General features: G+C 38.7%; 1 protein-coding gene across 2 annotated transcripts in view; it reads left to right on the top strand.

The window, feature by feature from the left end:
• RELN (reelin) overlaps positions 1-25,497 on the top strand; it is a 510,603-nt gene that overhangs the window by 66,078 nt on the left and 419,028 nt on the right. For both annotated transcript variants that reach the window (XM_046020402.1, XM_046020401.1), the window contains exon 2: positions 6,707-6,817. In XM_046020402.1, coding sequence (XP_045876358.1) covers positions 6,707-6,817 — 111 coding nt within the window. The remainder of the gene's footprint in view (positions 1-6,706; positions 6,818-25,497) is intronic.

The raw sequence follows: 25,497 nt of genomic DNA, 5'->3' as shown, positions 1-25,497 counted from the left end.
GATGATATGGCAGATGGACATGTTTAAGTAGAAGCTTACCTATTTAAAGTCATTGAAATATTTGAGTATTTGATATTAACCTTTGGTGTCTAAAATGGATGAATGGCGGGTCCTATCATATGGTGGTGATATATTTCAATTTTTATAAAATAACCAGAATTGATAAGATGTCAGGTAGAGTTTATAAGCATTTTGCCAATAGGGAACTAGTTCTAAATATCTTTTATTCCTTTCTAGTTAGTAAAATCCAAATTTTACTTATAACACGGTTCTTGGCTCATAGAAGGTTTTATGTATATCTGTATCTACACACACACACACACACACACACACACACATATAGCAATATACATATATTTCCATATATATATTGCTTTAAGTCTGAATGTATTATGTACTTTCTAGTGCATTTTATTGTTCGATTAGTTTGTTCATCTTAAGTGCATTTGTAGTAAGTGTGTTTATAATAAACTTCTTCCTTTCCCTTTTTAATAGGATTTTTTTCTGAAAGAAAATTTAAAAGACCAGCACAGTAAGATTTTAAAGACTAGCACATAGATTCAGCAATGATTCTCATTACATAATAAATTTCTTTTCAAGTGAATTGATACTTGCTAAGTGTTGTTTCCCATCTTCTTAGTATCAGAGCATACAGCTCATAATCTTGGAAAGAGAAAGAAGGGTTTGCGTATTAACTGGGCTACTTAGATATCAGCTAGGTATAGGTAGTCCTAATAGTTGTTCATCTCAAATGTAGTCTAAATCCAAAAACTCTGTACAATTTTCCCCATCCCACTGTGACCAAATTTATATCTTTTAACGAAAACTTCTACTTATGCAAAGGTAGTTTCATAAAATATTTTTTAAGGGAAACATTTTTTAAATGACATTAGCTTTGCAACATTTTAAATTATATAGCAGGACAATTACATTCTGAATCAGAAACTTACAACAATACGAAAGTTGTAAATTTTCCTTCTAGTCCTTGTACATATTCATATAACTTACATTCAGCAATGTGAGCTCCAGGTTTTTTTCTATCATGAGCCACGTTGGAACTTGTATATAGTAAACTTAAAAACAATTTATCAGAGATCACTCTTCTGCTTTCAAGAAGATTATTTCAATTGCTTGGCTGGCAGCAGTGTGTAGATGTAATTGATGAGCTGAGACTGGGGAAGGTCAGATAGTGCTTGAAGGATGAGTCCCGGTGGGATCAGAGGAATGAAAGTCAAGTCAGGGCACATAGGAAGGGTAAGAACTAGGGCACACTGGGGATCAGATGGAACTTGAGTGAAAGGAATCAGGAAGATATCAGAGGGTAAGGTAATTATTAAGTGTGAAAACAGAAACTGACAGTGATTGATGTTACAGAATCACTCAGGTGAGGGACAGTGAGCCAGAGTAGCCTGGATGCCTGAAACAGTTACTTGTTTCTGTGGGGGTTTTGTTTGTTTAGGAAACCCTGACAGACTAACCAGAGCCTACAAGTAGAGATAAATGGAAACATCTGATGAAAGGGAAAGCAAAGGACAGAGGGATGTGTATTCCTGCCGTAGTTTCAAAGTCGGAGTGCCCCGGCATAAAGTTTTCAGCATCTTGCTCAGACTGTTCCTGTGTTTGCTGCTGGTGCTCCCGTCAGGAAAAGCATGTAGGCTGCAGACATTCTGAAGTTTCCTGCAAGCTGTCAGGGAATCCAAACTGTGTCAGATGTTTTTTGAATGCAGAAGCTGGACCCGTTGTCTTCTTGAGTAAAAGGGAAGCCATTGATCAGAAAGCTATGTCTCATAACCCATAAGAGTCTGGGCAACAGATCCTCTTTCTGAAAGAAAGAGACCGATTTTCAGTTCACATATGGATTATGCATAACACATGTTTAAAGAAAGAGAAGGAATGCTTGTCAAGACAGCAGTTTTTCAAAGGCAAATAATCATTTTCCCCTCAAAAATAAATTTAAACTCCTGACTCTAGCAAATAGAGAAATAGATTATATTCAGTTAGTATCTTTTTTAAAAAAAAGATTTTATTTTATTTATTTGACAGAGGGAGAGAGAGACAGCGAGAGAGGGAACACAAGCAGGGTGAGTGGGAGAGGGAGAAGGGGGCTTCCCTCTAAGCCGGGAGCCCGATGTGGGGCTCGATCCCAGGACCCTGGGCTCATGACCTGAGCTGAAGGCAGACGCCCAATGACTTAGCCACCAGGTGCCTCTCAATTAGTTTCTAATAGGGAACTCTTTGTTTTGTTGATTTGTGTGAACATATAACCTATACTTAAAGTGATCTGCCTTTTTTTTTCTCCCACAAATGTCTTAGATTGGTCTCTTGATCCCTGCATCTATCATTTTGCATTCTAGAAAACATTTTAAATATATAACTAGCCAACTTTTCTTTTCTTTTTTTTTTCCACATGTCTTTTCCAAATGGGATTCATTTGACATACAAAGTTATCATTCACAACATCCTTTTCCTCTGGAAACAAGTTGAAGATAAGACAACCTTCTGTCATTTTTGTATGAATGAGTTATTCATTAATATGTATTCCAGTAAATATTTATTGAACACCCAAGAGTGTCAGGAATTGTTCCAGATGCTTGGGATGTACTACTGAACGAAACACTTAAGATTTCTGCCTTGATAGTGTTCACATTCTGCAGAAGAAGAATGACAATAAACATAATAATCAAAAAACATTGTGAGTAAATATATGATTACAATGTTAGAAGGTGATAATTACTTTGATAATCTGAAGGAGAGGATTCCAAGGCAGAGGAAGGTACGGGTGCAAAGACTGGGCATGTCTGAGCAACAACAAGGAGGCTAGTATGTCTGGAGTCGGGTGAGCCAGGAGGGGAGCAGAAGGAGATGAGGAAAGAGGGAATGGAGGCAGGTCACAGAGGACTCTGTAGGCCATTGTGAAGACTTTGACATTGACTTTGTGAAGGAGTTGTAAGTAGAGGAGTGACACGATCCAATGGGTGTTCTAAAGAATTTCTCTGACTCATACTGAGAATAGACTCTAGAGAGAGGAGGGTAGAACCAGGAAGACCAGATCAAAGTCTAATACCATAATCCATCTAAGAAATGATGGAATCTTACAACAGGGTAGTGTGTGGTCAGATTCTGGATATGTTCTGAAGGTAGGGTTGATAGGATTTACTGATGGACTAGAAGCAGTATATGGGAGAAGGTGATTCCTGAGGTGACTCAGCAGGACAGAAGGTGCTGCCTACCACTGATCTGGTGAAGGCTGTAGAAGAAGCAGTTTTGGGGTGGGGGGTGTGGGCATTCAGTTTTGGTCACACTGACACTGAGACATTTCTTGAATGGCCAAGTGAGGATGTTGAGCAGTATCTTGATATATATGTGGAGTATGTACAAAGAGGTATGGTAGAGATCAGGACAGGAGACAGAAATGTGAGAATAGTCAGTTTATGGAGGCCTTTTAAAGCCAGGACATTCTAAGGGTGAGAAGTGTTTTTCACAGTATTCAATTTTGTTTTCTAAGACACTCAATGTTTAGAAATGATATGTCCACCTAGCCATGAGTTTACCAAACAATCGATATTCGTCTCACTAAGCTAGGAATAGAACCAAGCAGGAGAAAAGCTCACCCGATCTGACCTTGCACATATTGCTGGTGGTACATTCTAGTCCTTTTATTTCTGTGATGTTTTCACTACACCTTGCTGTTTCAGCACCCAAGAATCTATGTAAAGAAAAGAATTGACCTGAAGTAGGCACTGCGCTGTATGGAGCCATTAAGATCAGAATTTGCATCATCCTTTGGGTCTGGAGAGGCACTTAGCAGCAGATGAGAGGGGAGGCCTGGTAAGGGATGGACAGCCTGGGTGGACATCTAAGGGGCACAACAGATTTGGTTGTGCTCAATACCCCCAAATGAGTCCCAGGCCATGCAGGCAGCTTCCTAAGTGCCCACGTCTGAGATATTGAAATATCCCTAGATATGTATAAGCCATCAAGTTGAATTTATCAATTGTCATGGTAGACTGAGGGATGCATCATTGTTTGAGACCAGAGCTGAAGAGCTGGAGGCAGTTAGGGAAGGCCAAGGGCTGTCACGCATGGTCCTCTTCTTTTTTAGCCCTTTCTCCAAGAGTGTTTACCCGCTGCTTTAAGTCAACACTCAGCGGAGTATCTTTTGGAAGAGAAGGCATATTAGTACCAAGCTGGGGATGCCACTTATCTGGAGCCTGCTGGGGTTACAGCTGAGACATGTTGTAGACTGTGGGTGGAAATGAAGTGGCGCCCGAGAGGGTAGTAGACCATCCCAGCAGGAAGCAGGACTCCGATGTGGGCCGTCCAGCGATGATTGGCTGTGTTTTCAGCAGATGTCAGGTGTTCTCTGTAGTACTCCAGGTCTGCAGAAGGGAAGAGCTTCAAGGTCTGAAAGAGGACAGGGAAAGGGAGCTGAATTTCACTGATGAATTACTATATGCATGATAGTTTGTTAGATCGATACACTAATAGATTGTAGATGTATTTCTTTTCATTCTTACAGTAAATTGGATAGTATTCCTCTTTGTGTAAATTTCAGGAATCTGAGCCAAGGTCACACATTGGTCGGAAGTAAAGAGAAGTGAGATTCAGATTCAGGTTTGCCTCACTTCCTAACTCATAAAACTCTTAGATTTTTGTAGTATCTTGGAAATAAGAACCAGAGTAGAAGCAGGAAGGAATGGAGGAGTCCACAGGGGCTGTATTTGTGCATTTAATACAGAATTGCTGCTGTCTCACTGGACTAGAGTGGAGTGGATGGAGAGGAGCAGAGTGAAAGCAGGGTCCCATAGGTCCACAGTGAGAACTGTAGGTTGGGTCTGATTTGCTGGGAAGGACAATCTAAGACACAAGTGGCTAATGTAGTTGATTTAAGAGAAAGCAATTTAATTCTGAACCCCACTAGATGGGGACATAGAAGCTGTTGAAGCACTACTTACCTTGGCCAAGGTAACTCACTGAACCAAATGTTGGAGACAGCAATAGAACCAACTGTGGGCATCTGGAGCAGCCAAAATGGGGCTGATGATGAGGGTGTGATTCCATAAATGAGGAAACTGAGACTCGAAGCGATGAAGTGCTTTTGCTTGAGAAAAAAATAGTAGCAGATGGGTACCTGTTCCCCGATCCCATCCTGTACCCAGCCTAGGGCTCCACCCACCATGCCATAGGGGCCACCTCCTGGCTACCCTTAGCCCTCTTCCTCTCTAATAACAGTGACACTGGGTCCTGTAGCTTTTACTCTCCTTTTCTTCAAATACTCCTCATGCATGTGAATAATCTCGGAAATAGTGTATTAAACAAGGGTTCGGCTATATCATTTGGCTTCTGTGGGATCGGGAGTGGGGGAGGGGTGGTGAGCAGGCAGAGAGAAAGCAGGAAAATTGGCATCAAGCGTGTTTAGATGATATCCGATGGTCCTGAACAAGGTTCTGAATTGCTCTGTGTCACAAATTCCTCATTTGTGCCCCAGGAATAATGATAGTACCCCTTTTATAGAAATGTTTTGATAATGAGATAATCCATGTTAAGTGCGTAGCTCAGTGCCCAACTGAGTGGTTTACATGCTAGCAATCAAAATATTTGCTATTATTAAAGGATGTGAAGGCGATTTGTTCCAATATCCAATGCCATTATGGGGGTAGCGTGATGTCAGGCTGTTCTGTTGATCTATGAGTCTTGTTAGTTGCTTTCTAATATGGATGCTTGAGACTCTTCAGCTCCAGTCTCTGGATTTCCTGGAGTTTAATTTAAACATGCTCATCACACTTAATGTGAATCTGGCCATTCTCCTTACTGCCACCAAGCATGATGATAGCCTTGTACTGTGCACTACCAAAATAATATTACCTTTTCCTGGCTGCTTCCTACAAATGGCATCATCTTAATCTTATCAAACCAATGCAGGAGAAAATATTATGTCAAGGCAGAAATTATGATCATTATTTTAGGGTGGTGAGCAAGATAAAATTTTAAGAAGCCAGACCTGAGTGGCATACAGATCCATTGTGTGTGACCTTTTTTTCCCAGGAACATCCTGATTTTCTGGTTATGAAACCATTTGGACTCCTCTTGCAGACTTTGTTCTGAACCTTAAGGCATGCCGTGGTCTTCCTTTTTTGTTCTCAGAAAGAAAAAAAGCTAACTGTCTTCATGCAAATTAGTCTGCTTTTGTTGAAAAACTTCAGGGGGATTCATCTATGAAATGTAGATGCACAATAAGAAATACAGTGTATCTTATTGTTCTTCTCCCAGCCGCTGTAAGATTGTTTCCCACAGTATGGAACACTTTAAAAAAAAAAAGTGTTTAATAGCAATGCCAAAACTCCAGCAATGCCTTTGACTGCCTTCAGGGGTGGTAGTGGAGGTGGGAAGCTAGCTATTCAATACTACATTATTTTCAGATGATTTTGCATATAGCTGGGGAACGTGTAAATGAATGCAGAAAGAGCGATCTAATGTACTAAATTTAGGACCAGCAATTACAGACATTGGAGATCGGAGCTTCTTTTTTGCTCCTCTGCTCATAGTTCCTGATGGAAAGAAAATACTAACTAGCAACAGTATAAAAATAGTTTTTTAAATAATGAGTAAAAATTGTTTTGACAGTGTTTAACTCTTCAGCAACGTGTCTCAGTATTCGGATTGTATTAATTGAGGTTTCTTTTCTTTTTCCCTCCCTGCATTTCAGTGACAATTTCAACAAGCACCTTCTTTGACGGCTTGCTGGTGACAGGACTGTACACGTCCACAAGTGTGCAGGCTCCACAGAGCATTGGAGGTTCTAACGCTTTTGGATTTGGTAAGCTATCCTGACATATGCCATCAAGAATTGCCCATGGTTAAACAACAACAGATCTTATTTTTTGAAACATCTGTTTTAAAAGGATCAGACATTGATGATTTCAGAGAAACTAATCTGAAGCAATTTTTGTGTTGTTTGCTTGACGTTAGGTGACTTGAAATAAGTCATGTGACTGTACAGCCAACCTTAAGCGAGGTGTGACAGTCTTTCTGTCCCTCTCTGTCTGTTGACGCTATTATGCTTGGTCTTGGGGAATCAGGTAGATTTTGTGTTCTGTCATTTAGGTTACTGGAACTAGAATTCACTCTGATGTGCATGCAATTATTCCATAACCTATTTTTTCAAGTTTTATTATTATTATTATTATTATTATTTTTAAACAAATTCTACCTCCAACATGGGGCTTGAACTCATGACCCTGAGATCAAGAGTTGCATGCTCAACCAGGCACCCCCAATAAGCTGTTTCTAGAAACAGTTCTTATGATCCTGGGTTAGGTGTAAAGGGTCACATTAAGTTTGGCAAGTGAGCATTGTACAAAGTGGAAGTAATGACTGGTGACTGAATGACCAGTAATGACTGGTGACTGAATTCTCTGAGTATTCATGAAAGAATGTGTTTTAATATTTAAAGCACTTACATGAGTCCTCGTCCTTGAATCATAGCCCTGGCAGGTTACTTATATAGGGAAGCAGAAGGCTACATGATCATTATGTGCCCAGAGGATTTTCAATTTGGAAATCCCCGGTTTACCCATTATGCAGTAAACATGCCAAGCTGGAATTAAATAGTCCCTTTTCAGCATCAAAAATGCAAATTTAATATCTCCGTTTATGTAAGATGTGAAATCACTGATCTTACTCTGAAATTGGAAACCACAAGGCTCCCTCCATTGATATGAAAAAGATAGAATTGCATTATCAGAGGCAGCCATGTGTTCCGAGTTTTATCTTTTCTGAGTATTTATTAAATAGATAATTTTACCTTCTTTTGATATATGAAAGGGCGCTGACTCCGTGCCAAATCCTAGCAGTAGCTGCGGCCAGGTGACTCACTGACTGATGTCAGAGCGGTCCTCTTGATGCTCCATTGGCACCCCATTGTCACCTACTGGCCCAATATGAGGCTCATAGCCTCCGGGCTTCACAGAACCTGGAAGTCATTTAGTCATCACGTTAAATTATTTGACATTGAGAATTTGCCCTGTTTTTAAAAGAGCTTGGATACAATGTGTTGGTAACTACTTTAAGTTCTAATCCTCAGGAAAAAAATTTGATCTAAAAATTCCGCTTATTTAGCCCCATCCTTTTTGTGCTCTGTAGAGGTGAAAGGTCAGCTTACAGTCCTATCTACGTGCATCACAGACATGGTGTACTACCTGTTCTGTTATAACAGGCCTCACAAGAAGGGTTGCCAGATTAACAAATAAAAATTTATAGGCTGTCTGGTTAAATGTGACTTTTAGATAAGCAATTTTTTTAGTAAAAGAATACAGTATTTGGAATAAGACATTCTGGGTACTCCCTTAGCCCAGTCAAATCAAAACCTCTGGGAGTGGCGCATGGGCGTCGGTTGTTTTTAATGCCATTTTGGTTGCTGGATTGGAATGTTCCATTGTTCACTCAGGGCTGAGAAGTGCTGTTCTGGGCCAGTCCAGGTCTGGTGGCAGCAGCAGTGCCTGGAGTCCGTGACAATAGGGTTCAAGTCTGTCTTTAGACTCAGTGAGCCACATGTGCTGGGGGTGAGACCCAGTGACCACTTTCAGAGAAGCAGTCCAGTTGATTTTGGGGCACACTGAAGTTTGACAACCACTCATCTACATTCATTAAGTGGGAGAGATAGACATTATTTAACTGACCATATACATACGTAATAGCAAATCTTGCTATCTTGCCAGAGGCCAGCTTGCCGAAGTCCTGAGGGCTGGGAGAGGCTATGCCGGAGGAACTAGATCTGGTCTGGAGTGAAATGGGATGGAGGTAGGAGAGGCTTTCCTGAGGAAGTGGCATTGAGCTGAGATGTGACCTTGACTTCCTCATCTGTGAAAGGGGTTGGTAAAGCACCTGCTTCATAAGATTTGTGAGAATTAAAGGAGGTAATTTACGTGAAGCCCTAAGCACATAGGAAATTCTCAGTAAACTGAGGTATTCCTAAATTATCCTTATAATGGAAGCAGCTGCTTCTCCTAGCCCAGGACTTGTCTGTAGCTTCTTGGAGGGGCAAAAAAAAGATCTTAGGAGCCATTAATCTGGGGTTTGTAGATCCAGATGATTTGAGAGGACTTGGCTGAATGAAATAACTATCACTGGCTATGATGGAGGCTTTCAATGAGAAAAATCATGAAATATCATTCATCAGTATATTGTTGTAAACACATTTTGAAAGGACACATAAAACGCATGTGTCTTATTGCCTCTGATTTTAGCTAGTAAGCCAAACGGAAAACTCGGAATCCAATTGTTAGAAGTTATTTTTTTAATTAATTAATTTATTTTGGGGTTGGGGGGCAAAGGGAGAGGAAGAGAGAGAGAATCTCAAGCAGACTCCATACTGAGTGCTGAGCCCGACTGGGGGGCTCGACCGACTGAGCCACCCAGGTCCCCCAGTTGTCAGGAGTTATGTGAAACACCTGGGCTTCCAGACATTTTCTCACATGACTTTGAAAGCTGTACAAAGGCATTTGCATTTGAATTAAGATGTTTTTTGTTTTTTAGAAAGTAATACAAGTTGCTGATATCGGTTTATTTAAATCTTTTTTTTTTTTAAGATTTTATTTATTTATTTGACAGAGAGAGATCACAAGTAGACAGAGAGGCAGGCAGAGAGAGAGAGAGGGAAGCAGGCTCCCTGCTGAGCAGAGAGCCCGATGTGGGACTCGATCCCAGGACCCTGAGATCATGACCTGAGCCGAAGGCAGCGGCTTAACCCACTGAGCCACCCAGGCGCCCCGAATTAAGATGTTTTTTGATTAACTTAAGTTGCACTTGATCTCACCATCACCGTGAACCCTGGATCATGAGGCTGGTGGTCTGAAGAGGCTTCAAAACATGAAGTCCGTTCATGGTCACTTGGCTTCCACAATCACAGCTCAGGTCTCCTACCAGTCAACCGGCATTTTTATAGGACATGATTTTTATATGGATGGATAGATAAGTGAGATCTTTTATAAGTTCCAGTAATAGCCACTTAATTTTATGTGGATTTATATGATAGTGGTAAATTTCTTTACGTACACACCTCAATATTATTAAACAGAGTTAATCTTTGGAAGTGCTGTTTTTGACTAGAGAGCAGACATAAAATATCTATTTTAGATAAGTGGTCACTTTAGAAAACAAAAGCACTTGAATTTTTTGGTATTTGACTGAAGTTTAACATACTCTTTATAATTTAAGAAAATGAAGATCTGAGTAGGGTGCTGGTAAGAAAGGAGAGGAAATTCTTACAGGAGGTAAATTGTAAAAAAAAAATGCTGCTTTTTGGTAGTTTAGTATTTTCAGTAGGGTCAGGTTGAAAAAAAAAACGTGGCATTCTTTGATCTAGAACAACAGAGTTAATTGAATATGTAATCTATCATTAGGCTCTGACTTAATTGATGGAATGTTAAGCAAATTTGGTTTGTTTGGCATTTTCCCAAAAGCATAGGATTAGGGTGGGATATATTTAACTAGCTGTGTTAAATAAGACAAAGTAAAACATAAAGTTGAGTCTAAAAAGTACTTCTGAAAGTTTTTTCCTTTTATAGATAATTTTAATTGTGTTAATTACATGAAAGTTTTAGCTGCTCTCCTTTAAATATAAAATGTGTGTGTGACCAGCCAAAATAAGGCTATAATTATTCTTAAGATACTGTTGTATAAATGTAATTCCACTAACATAACTACAACCTTTTATGCAAAACCAGAATTCTTTAAAATACATGCCTCACTGACCAAAAATAGACAAATGCCTAATAGCCAGAAATACATTAAAACAATAGCTATGCAAAAAATGACTGTATGCCAACAATGCGTGATTTGAAATACCTCATTTTGCTTGTCAATATAAGAAAACATGCTGCCCTAGGGAAGAGTGGTGTTTAATTATGGATATCTCTTTGTGCATCCCAGAAGGAAAAAAAATGCTTCCTCTTGTCTTTGGCATTGAATTCCAGCTCAATCATGTAAATCTTCAAGGTTCTTTGTGGTCGCTCAAAGAAGGGCTATTTGAATATCCTTTCATACAAAATTATTCCTTTTCCAGAGGCTGAAATGCATTTTACTCAATATTTAGTGTTCTGGCTCTAAAAGCATTCTACTTAGTTTTTGGTATTCTGGCTCTAAAACCAGAGAAGTGGGTTTGCAGGTCTGATGAGAGGCAGCCACACTTCAAATTGTTAGACCTTCCATAAATTTAATGTCGTGCTTTGCCATTGCTAGATCATTGTGCTCAGCTAATATGTGAGCCATTTTAACAGTTTTTCGTGTAAACTTTTGTAATTTTCTATGTGTTTCCTTTCCTTTTTCTATAGTAATGAGGCATTCTGGATCCAATCATTTGTTAAATTATGAAATTCTTAAAATGGCAAGATTTGATGAAATCTAAGTTTGGGGAGAAAATATGGTGAAGCGATCCAAGATTTTTTTTCTTTTTAATTTTTTCGTTTAAGCATTCAGTCAATCATGTCATTTTTTTTTAAGATTTTATTTATTTATTTGAGAGAGAGAGAGAATGAGAAAGAGAGAGCATGAGAGGAGAGAAGTCATCAGGAGAAGCCGACTCCCTGCTGAGCAGGGAGCCTGATGTGGGACTTGATTCTGGGACTCCAGGATCATGACCTGAGCCAAAGGCAGTTGCTTAGCCAACTGAGCCACCCAGGCACCCAATCATAAAAATTTAATATTTTCAATATTATTTTTGAAAGAGTAGTAGAATTTTTTAACTTAAAGATCTGATTTTTTTCCCACTGAAATCTGATACTCTAACTTCAGATGAGAGGGGATATATTTATATATATATTATATATATAATATATATAATATATAAATATATATTTATATATATATAAGTAAGACAAAGTAAAACATAAAGTTGAGTCTAAAAAGTACTTCTGAAAGTTTTTTATATTTATATATATATATTTATATATATATAAATATATATTTATATATATATTATATATATAAACAAATATATATATTATATATATATTATATATAAATATATATTTATATATTTGTTTATAAAACAAATTATTTTAGTGTTTTAAGATTTAAAATTTTAGGAAATCTTATGTTGGTCACTAGTTAATACAAATATGTACTTTACCAGTAGATTTTGATTGTATGTTAACGTTTCATTGCCATGATGCAAATTTTTATCACTACTTTGTTTTATTGTTATTAAAATAAAAATATAGGCTTTGTATAAGCGAAGTTTTATCCTTCACACTGAAACTAAGTAGAACCTTTAACTTTACTGATTGTCACTAGGACCCTACATCCCTGGGCATTAAATACAGTTCAGTCTTAGCTGCCTATCCTTGTGCCTTTGAGACACACACATATGTTATACATACATATATTTAGGCTTTAAAAAATATAAAGCAGGGGCAGCCACTAACAACTTCATTAAATGGGGTCCTGTATAGTAATGCTCTTTTTTCACCAGCCTAATTTAGGCTAAATTATTCAGAATGATCTTGTTAAATTTACTTTATCTGTCTCTTTACAAAGAAATGCATTGTAACATGCTTGAGGAATTTTAAACATATTCAGGGATTTTGAAGTCATGACCTCTTATTGGATATAGTAAATGATCTATAATTAACAAGAAGACTTTGGGTTAATTAAACAAATTGCTGTAGTCAATGATACCAGGAGCATAGCTGACAAGAGTTGAAATTGCCATTAATTTTTCCTATTTACTGGGTATTAACCTCAGCTTGGTCTTAAGTCATTAAGTCTCAATTTCATTTGCATATGCCAGCATTACCTTCATTAAGAAATAATATAATGTAGTTTGTATTCAACATATGACTAAGGAATTCAGGGATTATTTCCCCATTCCTAAATAACTAAAAAGAATCATTTACTAGAATGGTGGACGTAGTGAATATAAAGCTGTTGAATTAGTCAACAGATTGCTGCTGAATGTTGAGGGGCATGAAATTTGAGCCAAGTGGAGGAGTTGCTGGAGAAAGGCAGCTCAGGGCAGGGGTTCATCACATGACCTCCAGAGCTAAGCAGCTCAGGTCCCAAGCCCCACTGCCGCTGTTTCTTCCTAACTTGGGCCACATTCTTTCTTTCCCTAAGCCTCCATGTCTGCCTTTGTAAAATGAGAGGTGCCTCACTCACAAAATTGTTGGGTGGATTAAATGAATTATTGATTCAAGTGCCTAGTATATGTGCTTAAAATAGGTATTATTTATTTATTTTTAAAGATTTTATTTATTTTATTTTAAAGAGATAGAGAGCAAGAGCAGTGGGAGGGGCAGAGGGAGAGACAGATTCTCAAGCAGACTCCCCACTGAGCATGGAACCTGACATAGGGTTCAATCTCTTGACGCTAAGATCATGACCTGAGCTGAAGCCAAGAGTTGGACACTTAACCAACTGAACCACCTAGACATAGGTATTATTTAAAAACTCAGAAAGAAGAGCGAATTCTTTCTCTGAAATAGGAAATAGAATGAGAAGCTAGTTCAAGTGGCAGAATGTTTGAAAGAAAGGTTGACTTTCATTTAGATGGTGAGCAACACACCCAGTTTCATTTAGACAGTGAGCAACACACCCAGTTTCTTACCCATAGAATTTAGAGCTGAAATGGACCTCCAGGACCCTGGCTTAGCCCCTGCAAGGAAGCAAGGCCTAGGAAGGGCAAGTAGTGGCGATTGCATGAAATGGTGTAAGTGTGATGAGTAAAGCCAGTGTTCTGACATCATATCCAGGTCTCAGATACATTTTTTGAAATATAATTCACATACCATAAAATTTACTATTTTAAGTATACATTTCAGTGGTTTCTAATTTATTCACAAGGTTGTACAACCAACACTGCTGTCTAGTTTCAGAATATCTTATCACCTCCCAAAGAAACTCCATCCCCATCTAGCAGTCACCCCCCAGTTCTTCCCCCACACTGTCCCTGACAACAACTGATCTACTTTCTGTCTCTATGCATTTGCCTATTTCAGACATTTCATGTAAATAGAATCATACAATATGTGGCCTTTTGTGTCTGGCATCTTTTACTCAGTATCATGTTTTCAGGGTTCACCCATGTTGTAGCTGGTATCAGTACTTCATTCCTTCTAATGGTTAAATAATATTCCATTGTATGGCTATGCCACATTTTGTTTAGTAGATGGAAGTTCGACAGTTTCCAGATTCTTTTTTTTTTTAAAGATTTTATTTACTTATTTGACAGACAGAGATCACGAGTAGGCAGAGAGGCAGGCAGAGAGGGGGGAGGGAAGCAGGCTCCCCACTGAGCAGAGAGCCCAACATGAGGCTCAATCCCAAGACCCTGAGATCATGATCCGAGCCGAAGGCAGAGGCTTAAACCACTGAACCACCCTGGTGCCCCCAGTTTCCAGATTCTTAAAAGTAGTTAGGGCTGTGCAAATTGGGAAAGAAAAAGTTTAAGGGGTCTGCAAAGCAATTGGAAAAACCAACGTCCTTCAATACTTATCAGAGGCTCTAAAACCTCTGAAGGTCAAATTGTGTAATCTGGTCTGTGGCTTAGCCCTGAAAATGTTAAATATAAAAATCAAGATGAATTACTCCACTGCCCTCCTTCCTGCCGTTCAAGGGAGATAGGCCATTGTGGCATGATTTTACCCCAACCTTTGGCCCCATGTAAACCACGAGTGAGATACCCAAGCCAAGCTGAGTCAATCATATTTACCAATACAGAAATTTGGAACAAAGACTCATCGTCCTAGTCCAACTCTTCATGTGCTAATCAGGGTACATTTAAACATTTGGGAGGTCTGGACAGCCATCATTCACAAGGACTCAAAGGAGTGTTGTGTAGGGAGAAGAGAAGGGGAGACAGACAGAATGATGCCTGAGGTGCCAAAGCTTTCCAGGCTCTTATTTTTGGCTTTCTTCCCATCAGGCTGGGATATTACTTGGTTCTAAGAAACAATAATAAAAATAGCTAACATTTTTCAAGCACTTGCTGTGTGGCAGGTGTGTTGCAGGTATTAACTCTTTTGATCCTAACAAAAATCCTACTAATTACCTTCATTTTACAGATCAAGAACCTGAGGCATAGAGAGGGTAGGTAATTTGCCCAAGGTCGGGCATAGGGAGTGGCAAAGTCATAATTAAAACTCAGCTCTATAGCTTCTCCTTAAGCTCCCCTACAGCCCAAGCCCACTTGAGTTGGTTTCTGTTACAACCCAAAGAACCTTGATTAAAAGAAGGCCCTCTCAGCTACAGCCCAGCCTATAGGGCTCCTGACTCTTCCTTCCATTCCTTTATAGGCACATTCATTCCCACCACACTTACACACACGTACACCTGTGCACCAGTCATAACGCACACACAGTTCCAGAATCCCAGCTGTGTTAAACTCCACACCTCTGTCTATAATGCTTCGATTTTCTTCTGGTTCTCTCTGCTGAGCAGACATCCTAGTTCTCTCAGGGCCTTGGCCCTGACTCACTTCCTCTACTGAGCCTTTATGACCCTACTCCCTGCTCCTCCCTGATGCCTACCTCCATAAACTCTCTGTTCTCTCCTCCATACTTCAATCTCTGCCGTGACCTCCACCAGCCACCTCTACCAATCTATTGAATTTACTTGTTTAAAACCTTTATACCTTTTTGAGGGTAAGAGATGATCTAGTTCTCTTCACTCTTATGGCACAAAATAAGTGCTCAATAAATATTTATTGAATGAATAAACCAGTACAAATCTTTGAGGATTTGTGGGGTATTTTGCTACTGGAGCTGACGTCAATAAACACATGCATGTGTGTAAGTGTCCTGGTATGGACAAGACAGTGAATATTACTGTCTTCGACTTTGAGGATATTTCTAAATCTATATATGTACCTATAAATCTACGCACCTATACATGTATTTAAAACCATACAAAAGTATATAAATTTCATCATTAGAGATTCTGGGGAAATTTATTATCCTGTTTACCACTTTGTCCCTCTTTTTCCTGGAGTTGGCGGGCACCCATACCTTTAGCTAGGAGGGAGGCTTATGAAGTTACTTCTTTAGAATCAAGAGATAAGACATTCAGGAGATTGTCCACTCCAACCTCCTAACTTAGGACAGATCAATGTCCTGATACATGATAGTGAAGTTCTTATTTTCTTAAGAAGTTCTTATTTTCTCAAGTTCTTTCTTTCCTAAGAAAGATCTCTTAGCTCTTTCAAAAATGATGACTCTATGATTTCTCGAGAACATATTCTAAGATTATATCAAGTGAGATGATGAAGGAAGGTTTCCTGGTATGTACATGTAACCCCATGCGTCAACTCAACATTTTTCTCATACAATTTCTTAAGTAATTGAAAAAGGTAAAAGTTTGCTAAAAAATCAGTAAGCAACTTATCTTCGTTCCTTTAGGCTAAAAAACCACACTCCTCCTAAGATTCATCCATTTCATTGCTCCTTCATACTTCACCTTGTCAGTTGTCTCTCGACACTCCTTAGATTCTAGATTCTGGAATTTAGCCCTGATGAGACATGTGCCCTGAAACCCTTGTAGGTACTTTAAAAATGTCTCCCTAAGGCAGGGGAGTTCTTCTGATTCATTTCTCCTCCTTATCCCTGCTCAAATTCAGGTGCTCAGAATCACAGGGAACAGGTTGTTCATAAATATGAATGTCAGAAAAGTCACATTTTTATTTTTTTTTTAAGATCTTATTTATTTATTTATTTATTTGACAGAGAGAGAGATCACAAGTAGGCAGAGAGGCAGGCAGAGAGAGAGGAGGAAGCAGGCTCCCCGCGGAGCAGAGATCCCGATGCGGGGCTCGATCCCAGGACCCTGAGATCAGGACCCGAGCCGAAGGCAGCGGCCTAATCCACTGAGCCACCCAGGCGCCCCAGGAAAGTCACATTTTTAGAGTGGATTCTAATGGAAGTTGCCACTGTGCTATATAAGTTGTGATTTTTTTGGAGATTATTTTGTTACAGTTTTGTCTGTAGTGTGAACAGATTATGAAGAGACTCTTCTGTCTGGCAAATGTAACCTTATTAAAGAAGGTATTTGCCCCCCAAAACAGCACTGAACAATCAAGGACAGAGCAATGGGTTTTTATGTGGGGGTACTTTCTCCTGTCAAAGTTTTTAAAAGTGGTTCTGGAAAATAAGTTTCTGTAAATGAGGTCTTATCCCTTCCTGGATAAAGACAGAGTCAGCAATATTTTACTCTCTTTCTTAAATAATACTTCAAAAAACCACTTAGGAATCATGGCTCTTTGCTGATAAGAGATACTCTTTTCTAGAAGCGCGATGCTTTTCATAGTACGCCAGACTGTCCATTTTAACAGGAGGGAAGATCAAAGTCTATGTTTAAGGGACTAAACTTTGAATTCTGACTCTGATCTGGCAGTCATGTTGTTTGTAATGAGGCTTACTCTTGACGTTTTCCAGTCCTCCTTCGGGGTATCTAGATAATGATAAATGAGTTTACGTTCCATGTTCATAGTAACTGATTTATAAATACTCTTGGCTAAAGCTGGCTGCTTCTTTCTTGGCAGTTAAATCTAACAACAACTTACAATAATTGTATCATGTTATGACTTCCTAGAAATAATTCTGATAGTAATCTCGGAAGTATTTCTTTATAAAAAGTAGTGAAAGGAAATCCGTGGCGTCACCTGAAAGATAGTGCTGGGTGCAGCATATGAATTTGAAAATAGCCGTAGGAGTCCGATAGAGGCCCTTCACCAAATGCTGGTTGTTTGCACTCTTATCTTCCATTGTGCAGTTTGCATTCAGCGCCCCCCCCCCCCACCCCGTATGCTGAGCTCTGCATGTCGCCTAATAGATGTGTAGGCTGCTCTCTGAGGCAAGAACACAACTAAATTACTGTTTTGGGGACTGTGTAATGTCTGAATGGAAAGATACTTGCTTGTGTGGGAGTTGCCATTTTGGAAAACAGAATAGCAAAATTGTTAGTATTTTGGTAAAAGTTCAGACTGCGCTTCCCTCCTGCTTTTCCTTCCACATGTTTTCAGACGTTGGAACCACATTGTTGCTATTATCCCGTTAATTATGTTATTTCTGGTTCTTCTTCAGAACAGTGCCTCTCCACATGAACTCCAGTAAACAGCAAGTTAAAAGTGAAATAAATGGAGCTATCAGAGGTCATGCTCTGGGAAGATGTTTTGTTTATCCTTGATGGCTTTCTTTTTTGAAGTAATTAGTTATTTGCATTATGAGAAGATGCTTTGTAACCAGACTTTTAGTCAGTGTGATCCAGTACCATTTTTAATGCTAATAACGAAGATGGAGAGAAATCTGTTACTAATAAAGGAAGAACTCCATTGGGGTTTGGGTTTCTGTTTCTAGAGAATGGGACAAATGAGCCGCTCTGGAGTCATTATGAGGTTGACCAAGTTTATTTTTCAAGCCCCTAGCCTTTCCCTTCCCTTTTCTCTCTTTTTCTTATCTCCATTTTAACAAAGAGATGATATCAGACCCATCTTAGAATGAATTTTAAAATATTGTGCTAAAAGTACCTTTCCCCCACACTGCCGCTTGCAGTCATTAACGCATTATGATGCGTTAATAGCAAAATCTGTAGTAGAAATGTATTGTAAAAAAAAAAAAAACAAAAAAAAACTTGGAGTATGCTGGTTAAACAAAATTAAATAGTACTTCTTAGAATCTTTAAGTGGACAGCCCAGTGGTTCTCTCTTTTTTTTTTTTTAACAATTTTTTAAAGGATTTATTTATCTGACACAGATACAGAGGGAGAGCATGAGTGGGGGGGTGGATTTGAGGGAGAGGGAGAAGCAGACTCCCACTGAGCCAGGAGCCAGGAGTCAGATGTGGAGCTTGATCCCAGGATACTGAGATCATGACCTGAGCTGAAGGCAGACGCTTAACCATCGGAGCCACCCAGGTGCCCAAGCCCAGTGGTTCTTATTATGTTAGTGTTCTGCAACCATCACCACTAACTAATCTGAAAACATTTCCATCCCCCTAGAAAGAACCCTGTACCTAGTAAGTGCGGTCAGTTCTATATCCCTCTCCTCCCAGCCCCTGGCAGCCACTAATCTACTTTCTGTCTCTATGTATTTACCTATTCTGGACATTTTATGTAAATGAAATCATATAGTATGTGGCCTTGATGACTGGCTTTCTTTACTTGACGCATTTTCAAGGTTCATCCATATTGAAGCATATTGAAGAATGCAGTACTTCATTCTTTTTTTTTTTTTTTTTAAGATTTTACTTAACAGAACAGAAAGAGAGAGAGTATAAGTAGGGGGAGTGGCAGGCAGAGGGAGAAGCAGACCCCCACTGAGCAGGGAACCAGATGTGGGTCTCGATTCCAGGACCCTGGGTGCATGACCTGAGCCAAAGGCAGACGCTTAACCAACTGAGCCACCCAGGCGTCCCTACAGTACTTCATTCTTATATATGTCTGAATAAATGCCCATTGTTTAGATAGTCCCAACTTTACTTGTCCATTCCTTGTTGATGAATATTTGGATTGTTTCCATGTTGGCTATTAAAAATAACACTCATAGGAACATTTGTGTGCAAGTTTCTTGTAGGAACGTATGGTTTAAATTCTCTTGGGTTTCTATCTAGGAGTGGAATTACTGGGTCATGTGGTAATTCTGTTTGATTTTTTGAGGCACTGCCAGACTGTTTTCCATAGCACCTGAGCCATTTATCGTCCCAGCAGCAATATGGGATTTCCCAATTTACCTACATCCTTAACAATGCTTGCTCTTTGCTTTGATTTTTTTCACAAAGGTTGATGCATGTGACTGTTTACCAGGGCACTATTTATGTTAGGAAGAACTTGAACATAATCTAAATGTCAGTAAAAGGTAATGATGAAATAAACTAGGGTAATAAGAAATAATAATATGTTGACATTGCAATATTTACAATAGTCGGGCTATAGAAGCAACCCGAGTATCCATGAATAGATGAATAAAGAGATGCAACACACACACACACACACACACACACACACACACACACACACACAGAACTATTGTTCAACCAAAGAGAGGGTGAGATTCTGCCATCTGTGACAACATGGGTGGACCTAGAGGACATAGAGGGTGTCACGCTAAATGAAATAAGTCAGACTGAGAAAGACACGTGGAATCTAAAAAACAAAAAAGATGATTAAGCAAAAAGCAGAATCAGACCTGTAAGTACAAAGACCAAACTTGCCAGAAGGAAGGGGCTTGGAGGAATGGGCAAAATGGGTGAAGGGGAGTGGGAGATGCAGTCTTCCATTTAGGGAATGAGTAAATCACAGGGATAAAAGGCATAGCATGGGGAGTATAGTCAATAATACTATAATAGCGTGTATAGTGACACATGGTAGCTACACTGTGGCGAATCATGGCATAACCCATAGAGAAGATGAATCACTCTGCTGTCCCCTGAAACTAATGCAATATTGTGTCAATTATGCTCACATAAGGAAGGTTTTAAAATACTCCTATTAAAGTGAAATTTTGAGTAATAATGGCATGGAGAAACTAGTGTGGTACAATTGAATAACTATAGACATACACAGACACATACATACACTCACACATAGTTTTCAGAATCAGTTTGCTTCCCCAAATACACACCCATACTCACCTACTGAGGAAACTATAGAAACCTTCTTATTTGACATGGTCAGTACTGGTATTGAGTCAGTTGAAAGGAATTGGTTAGACATGTTTATTGTTCATGTTCTAGGAATGATTAAACAATATAGTGTTTTAAAAGGCATTCCAAAAAATAAAAATAAAAAAAAATAAAAGGCATTCCATGCTATGGGTAGGGTCCAGGCTAGGGAGAGGGTACCAGGGGTACTCGTGTAGGTTTTGATATTAAATAGGATGGTCGGACAATAAATTTGCAAGTTTTCAGATATCAGTGAAGGACTATTCTTTAAATATGGGTCCACATAAACCGTATTTCCAGTTTTAGTTTCTTTAAAATGGAGCAAGAATATAAACAGACCTGTGAAGAATTCTGAGTGCAGAATTCTTGATATTTCATGGTTTTTTGGTTTTTGGTTTTGTTTTGGTTTTTTTGCAATCTTTTACGGGTACCTTTTCAACCATAGTTTGAAAACAACACCTCTTGGTTCTTTTTTAAAAATTGTATTTATTTTAATTGTATTTATTTATTTGAGAGCAAGAGATAGCATGAGCGGGGGTGGGGGTGAGGAGGTCAGAAAGAGAGGGAGAAGCAGACTCCCTGATGAGCAGGGAGCCTGACAGGGGTTCTATCCCAGAACCCTGGGATCATGACCTGAGTCAAAGGCAGATGCTTAACCAACTAAGACACACTTTTTAGGTGCTTTTTCTGAAGTCTGTCCAGAGCTTTTAAGTTAGTGTGTATTTAAACAACAAATCTCTTAGAAGTGCTCATTTCAAATCAGTTTATATAGTGATTAATGAAATTATATTAGGATAATAAGAGGTTCAAATGAAATAAACTGACTTTGGGGCACACCCTAGATGAATGCACATGTCAGAACACTCCGGAGAAGCACACGTATGGAAGCATAAAAATCAAACATGAAAGCAGTGGTACCTGCTCCCCTGCTTGCAAGACTGATGGGACCAAATGAGTTGGCCAAAGAAATGCTATCCCAGTTATATTTACATGATTTTATATTATGTGTAGGTACTCATCTAGTGAACTGATGCTATTTTTAAATGAGATGTAACAGGGATTTGACTGAAGTATCTCAATCTATTTTTTTAAAACATTTTATTATGAAGAATTTCAAACTTACATCAAAGTTGAAAGAATTTTACAGTGAGCATGCACTAGCTAGGTAAAGTTTGTATGCAGTGAAATGCACAATTCTTAGGGATATATAGGGCTAGATTTGATAAATGTATAAACCTGTGTAACTCAAACCCTTATGAAAATATAGAACATGACCTTGACCCCAGAAAGTTCCCTCGTGTCTCTTCTCCTTCGGCTCTCACTTCCACTTGCCAGAAGCAACTAATGGTGACTTTATTCCACCAGAGACTAGTTTTGCCTGATCTGGAACTTTGTATAAATATAGTATAGAACATGTACCCTTTTGTATAAGTTTCTTTCACTCAGCATCATATTTTTCAGGTTTTTCCATGTTGTGTGTATCAGTACTTTGTTCTTTTTAATTCTTGGTGATATTCCTTTGGACACCGGGTTGTTTCTTGGTTTGGGTTGTTATGCATATAGCTGCTCTAGGTACATAGTCATCTAAGTCTTTTTATGAATTTACGTTTTTGTTTTGTTTTGCGGGGCTTGAACTCCCAACCCTGAGATCTAGATCATGAGCTGTGATCAAAATCATGAGCTGTGATCAAAAGTTAGACACTTAACTGACTGAGCCACCCAGGCCCTCCTGTTTTCATTTTTATTGGGTAGCTACTTAGCAGTGAAATTGCTGGGTCTGGTTTTATAAGAAGCTGCCAGATCTTTTCTCAAAATGGTTATACTTCTTATACTCTGAGTATGAAAATTGCTGAACATTATAAGATTATGAAAGACTCGTGGTTGTTCTGCATCTTCATCTACACTTGGTGTTGTCCGTGTCTTTAATTTTAGCCATTTTGGTGGGGATATGGTGGTATCTCACTGTGGTTTTAATTTGCAATCCCCAGCTGACTAATGAAGTTGAGCACTTTTTAAAAAAGATTTATTTATTTATGTATTTGAAAGAGAGAGAGGGAACAAGTTGGGGGAAGGGCAGAGGGAAAGAATCTTCTAGCAGACTCCCCACAGAGCGCAGAGTCCCAAGCAAGGCTTGATCCCTCGACCCATGAGATCATGACCTGAGCCAAAGCCAAGAGCTTGATGCTCAATTGACCGACCCACCCCACGCTGAGCACTTTTCCTTGTGCCTCTTGGCCACTTTTGTCAAGTATCTGTTCAAATCTTATAACCACTTTAAAAAGTTGAATTGTCTTATTATTGAATTACAGGCGTTTTAATATAGAGTGGGTACTAGTCTGTTATTAGATGTATGTTTTGTGAATATATTGTCCCACCTATAACTTACCTGCTCTTCTCCTCAGCAGTAGCTTATGATGTGTAAAAGTTTTAATTTTGATGAACGCTAAATCATCAATTTCTTTCTTTTATGGCTATTGCTCTCTGTGTCCTGGCTAAGGAAGCCATTGCCTGTCCTAATACAAGTCTAATTTTTTAATGTGCACCAAGTGATGGAGCCTAAAAAGTAGCTATTTTTCTTGACATTTTTTGAAGTAGCTCTTTTAAATCTTCATCATCTTTGGGTGAGTGTAGAGCAGATATTAGAGTTCATATACAGTATTTCTAAAAGTTTCTCATTAACCATTGCCTGCTTGTTTTTAAAAAAGTTAGCTTTTCCTTAATGTGACATCATTTTTGCCCTTAAAAGTTTTTCATCCCACATGTGTAAGCTTCTGATGTTAATGCACCACTTTATAAGTGACCAGAATTGCTTCAGATCCCGGATTAGGCTGTGATAAGCCAAATGGGCTTTAGGACACTCCCTTCACACCAGAGACACATGCCAGAAACCAAACAGATGGTAAACTAGGCAGAAATGACCCTCGGCATTCTCATTAGAGCAGTCGGGGAAATTTTAATGGGCCCCCATTTGCCTCGTGCTGTATCTAATACCCTTTGAACTGCTACTTTTTTTTTTCTTGTTACAAGTCAACAACCACCATGTATATTTTAATAGGGATTATCAAACACAATTTGCCCAGAAGATGTACAGCCCTCTAATGCTAATTAGCCAAGTTTAAATAATCACTGCGTTTTGGGATAATTGGAAAGAAACACTGTTTTTCTTGCCAGTGCATAATTACTAATTAACAGGAAGATAAAATATCTGTGTAGCAGTCATATCTAGAAGAATCTGTTAACAGTTAATTAACTGATGAGTTGATGCCAAGTCAGTGTTGGTCAAGAAAGTTTACAGATGAAGTTCTTGTAAAATAAATAAATAAATACACACATCATGTAAAGATCACATCGTTGAGCCCAAACAGAGCAAGGGTGGAGAGAAGACTATGACCCTGACCTAGCCTTATGGTGCTCAAGGTGGGCAGTCATTACATTAAAGAATTAGTGTCTCTTTGGTGCTAAATATTAAAAACACCAACTGCTGGTTTCTACTCTGCTGTTAACACATAAGATTTGAGGCTTCATTAATTTGCTTTTCTCTTGATCCTAATAATTGCATGGGCTTTCTCAACCTTGAAATGTCCTCATGAAATTGGACCTCAGCCTCCTCTGGGTTTTTCTGCTTACGAGAGTTATGACTTGAGTGTGTGAAATGGGAAGCTGGAGATTCACAAAGAAGAAATTAAAAGCTTGACTGCCAGTTTTCTTTGTTTTTTGTTAATGCGGAAGTTACCATTACACTCTTCTTCACAAGTATTTGAAAACACATCCATTAAACTGTTTTTTAAAAGTTAACATTTTTGTTAAAGAATAGCTTGCTTTTAAACCTATTTTTGATCTTTTCATTTAGACTAATGAGTGAGTGGGTAGTGCTGAGAATTTAATACACACTGCCTGATAATTTAAGTGTTTTAAAATTCCATTTGTTGGGGGAGTCTTAATCACTGCACAGAAACTAAAAATTCAATTATTTCTTTGTGAATGCATACTTTTTTTAAGCTTTTTTTTTTTTTCAAGATCTTCATTGTGGTGAAGAGTCTACTATAGGTAAAAAAAGATCTTGCAGAATTTAGAAGTTCCTTGAATAATAAAATGTTGAATTGTTCAGAAGAGAGGAAGATGATAGAACAATTCATAAAACTATGGTTTCATAGAGTGTGGTGGAAATGAAAAATATGTTTGCTAATTTCTTTTGAAATACATGAAAGAATAGAGAAAGCTTTGTAGCAGGAACATTTTAATCCTTGTACACGCACTTAGCACGTAAGACGCTGAGAGTTCTGGAAGTGGTTATTGTAGTAGAAAAATTAATCTTATATTTTATTTTCTTATGTTCAGACCTCAGCCATACCTTCATCTTCAAAGACTCTCCCCAAAGAATGAGGGAAGGAGAATCAATGTAGTGTTAATTGTTTTACTCCGTTTTACTAGTCTGCTAATTAGTTTGATGAGGTGGAACCACTTAACCAATTGAGTTATCAGGGGTACACATTTCTAATCTTAATGACCCTCAGCGTTAGGATACACAGTACTCTTTAGTTAATGTTTCAACTCATCATGACACAGGTACATATCATTTCATGATTTTTGTTTTGGTCCCGTGTTTTTCTGTGCATTCTTGGTTGCCCAGAAAAAGTATATTCTCTGCTAGGTTGTGGCATTACAGAAGTTTGGAAAGCCTTAAGAGGATGTCCCCCCAACATTGTGGTTGCGTAAGTGTGTGTGTGCATGTGTGTGCACATACTTAACACTCGTTAGATCATTGGTGTGTGAAATTTAACTGTAGTGTCAATGACCAGTAAGCCTCCTCAGAGACTGAGACCATGTAATAACTTGCTATTCAGCTAGAGCA

The sequence above is a fragment of the Meles meles genome, chromosome 10 (assembly GCF_922984935.1).
Source record: "Meles meles chromosome 10, mMelMel3.1 paternal haplotype, whole genome shotgun sequence".
NCBI classification, from domain to species: Eukaryota; Metazoa; Chordata; class Mammalia; order Carnivora; family Mustelidae; genus Meles; species Meles meles.
The sequence above is the reverse complement of the archived record's forward strand: the minus strand, read 5'-3'. Positions and strand labels throughout refer to the sequence as shown.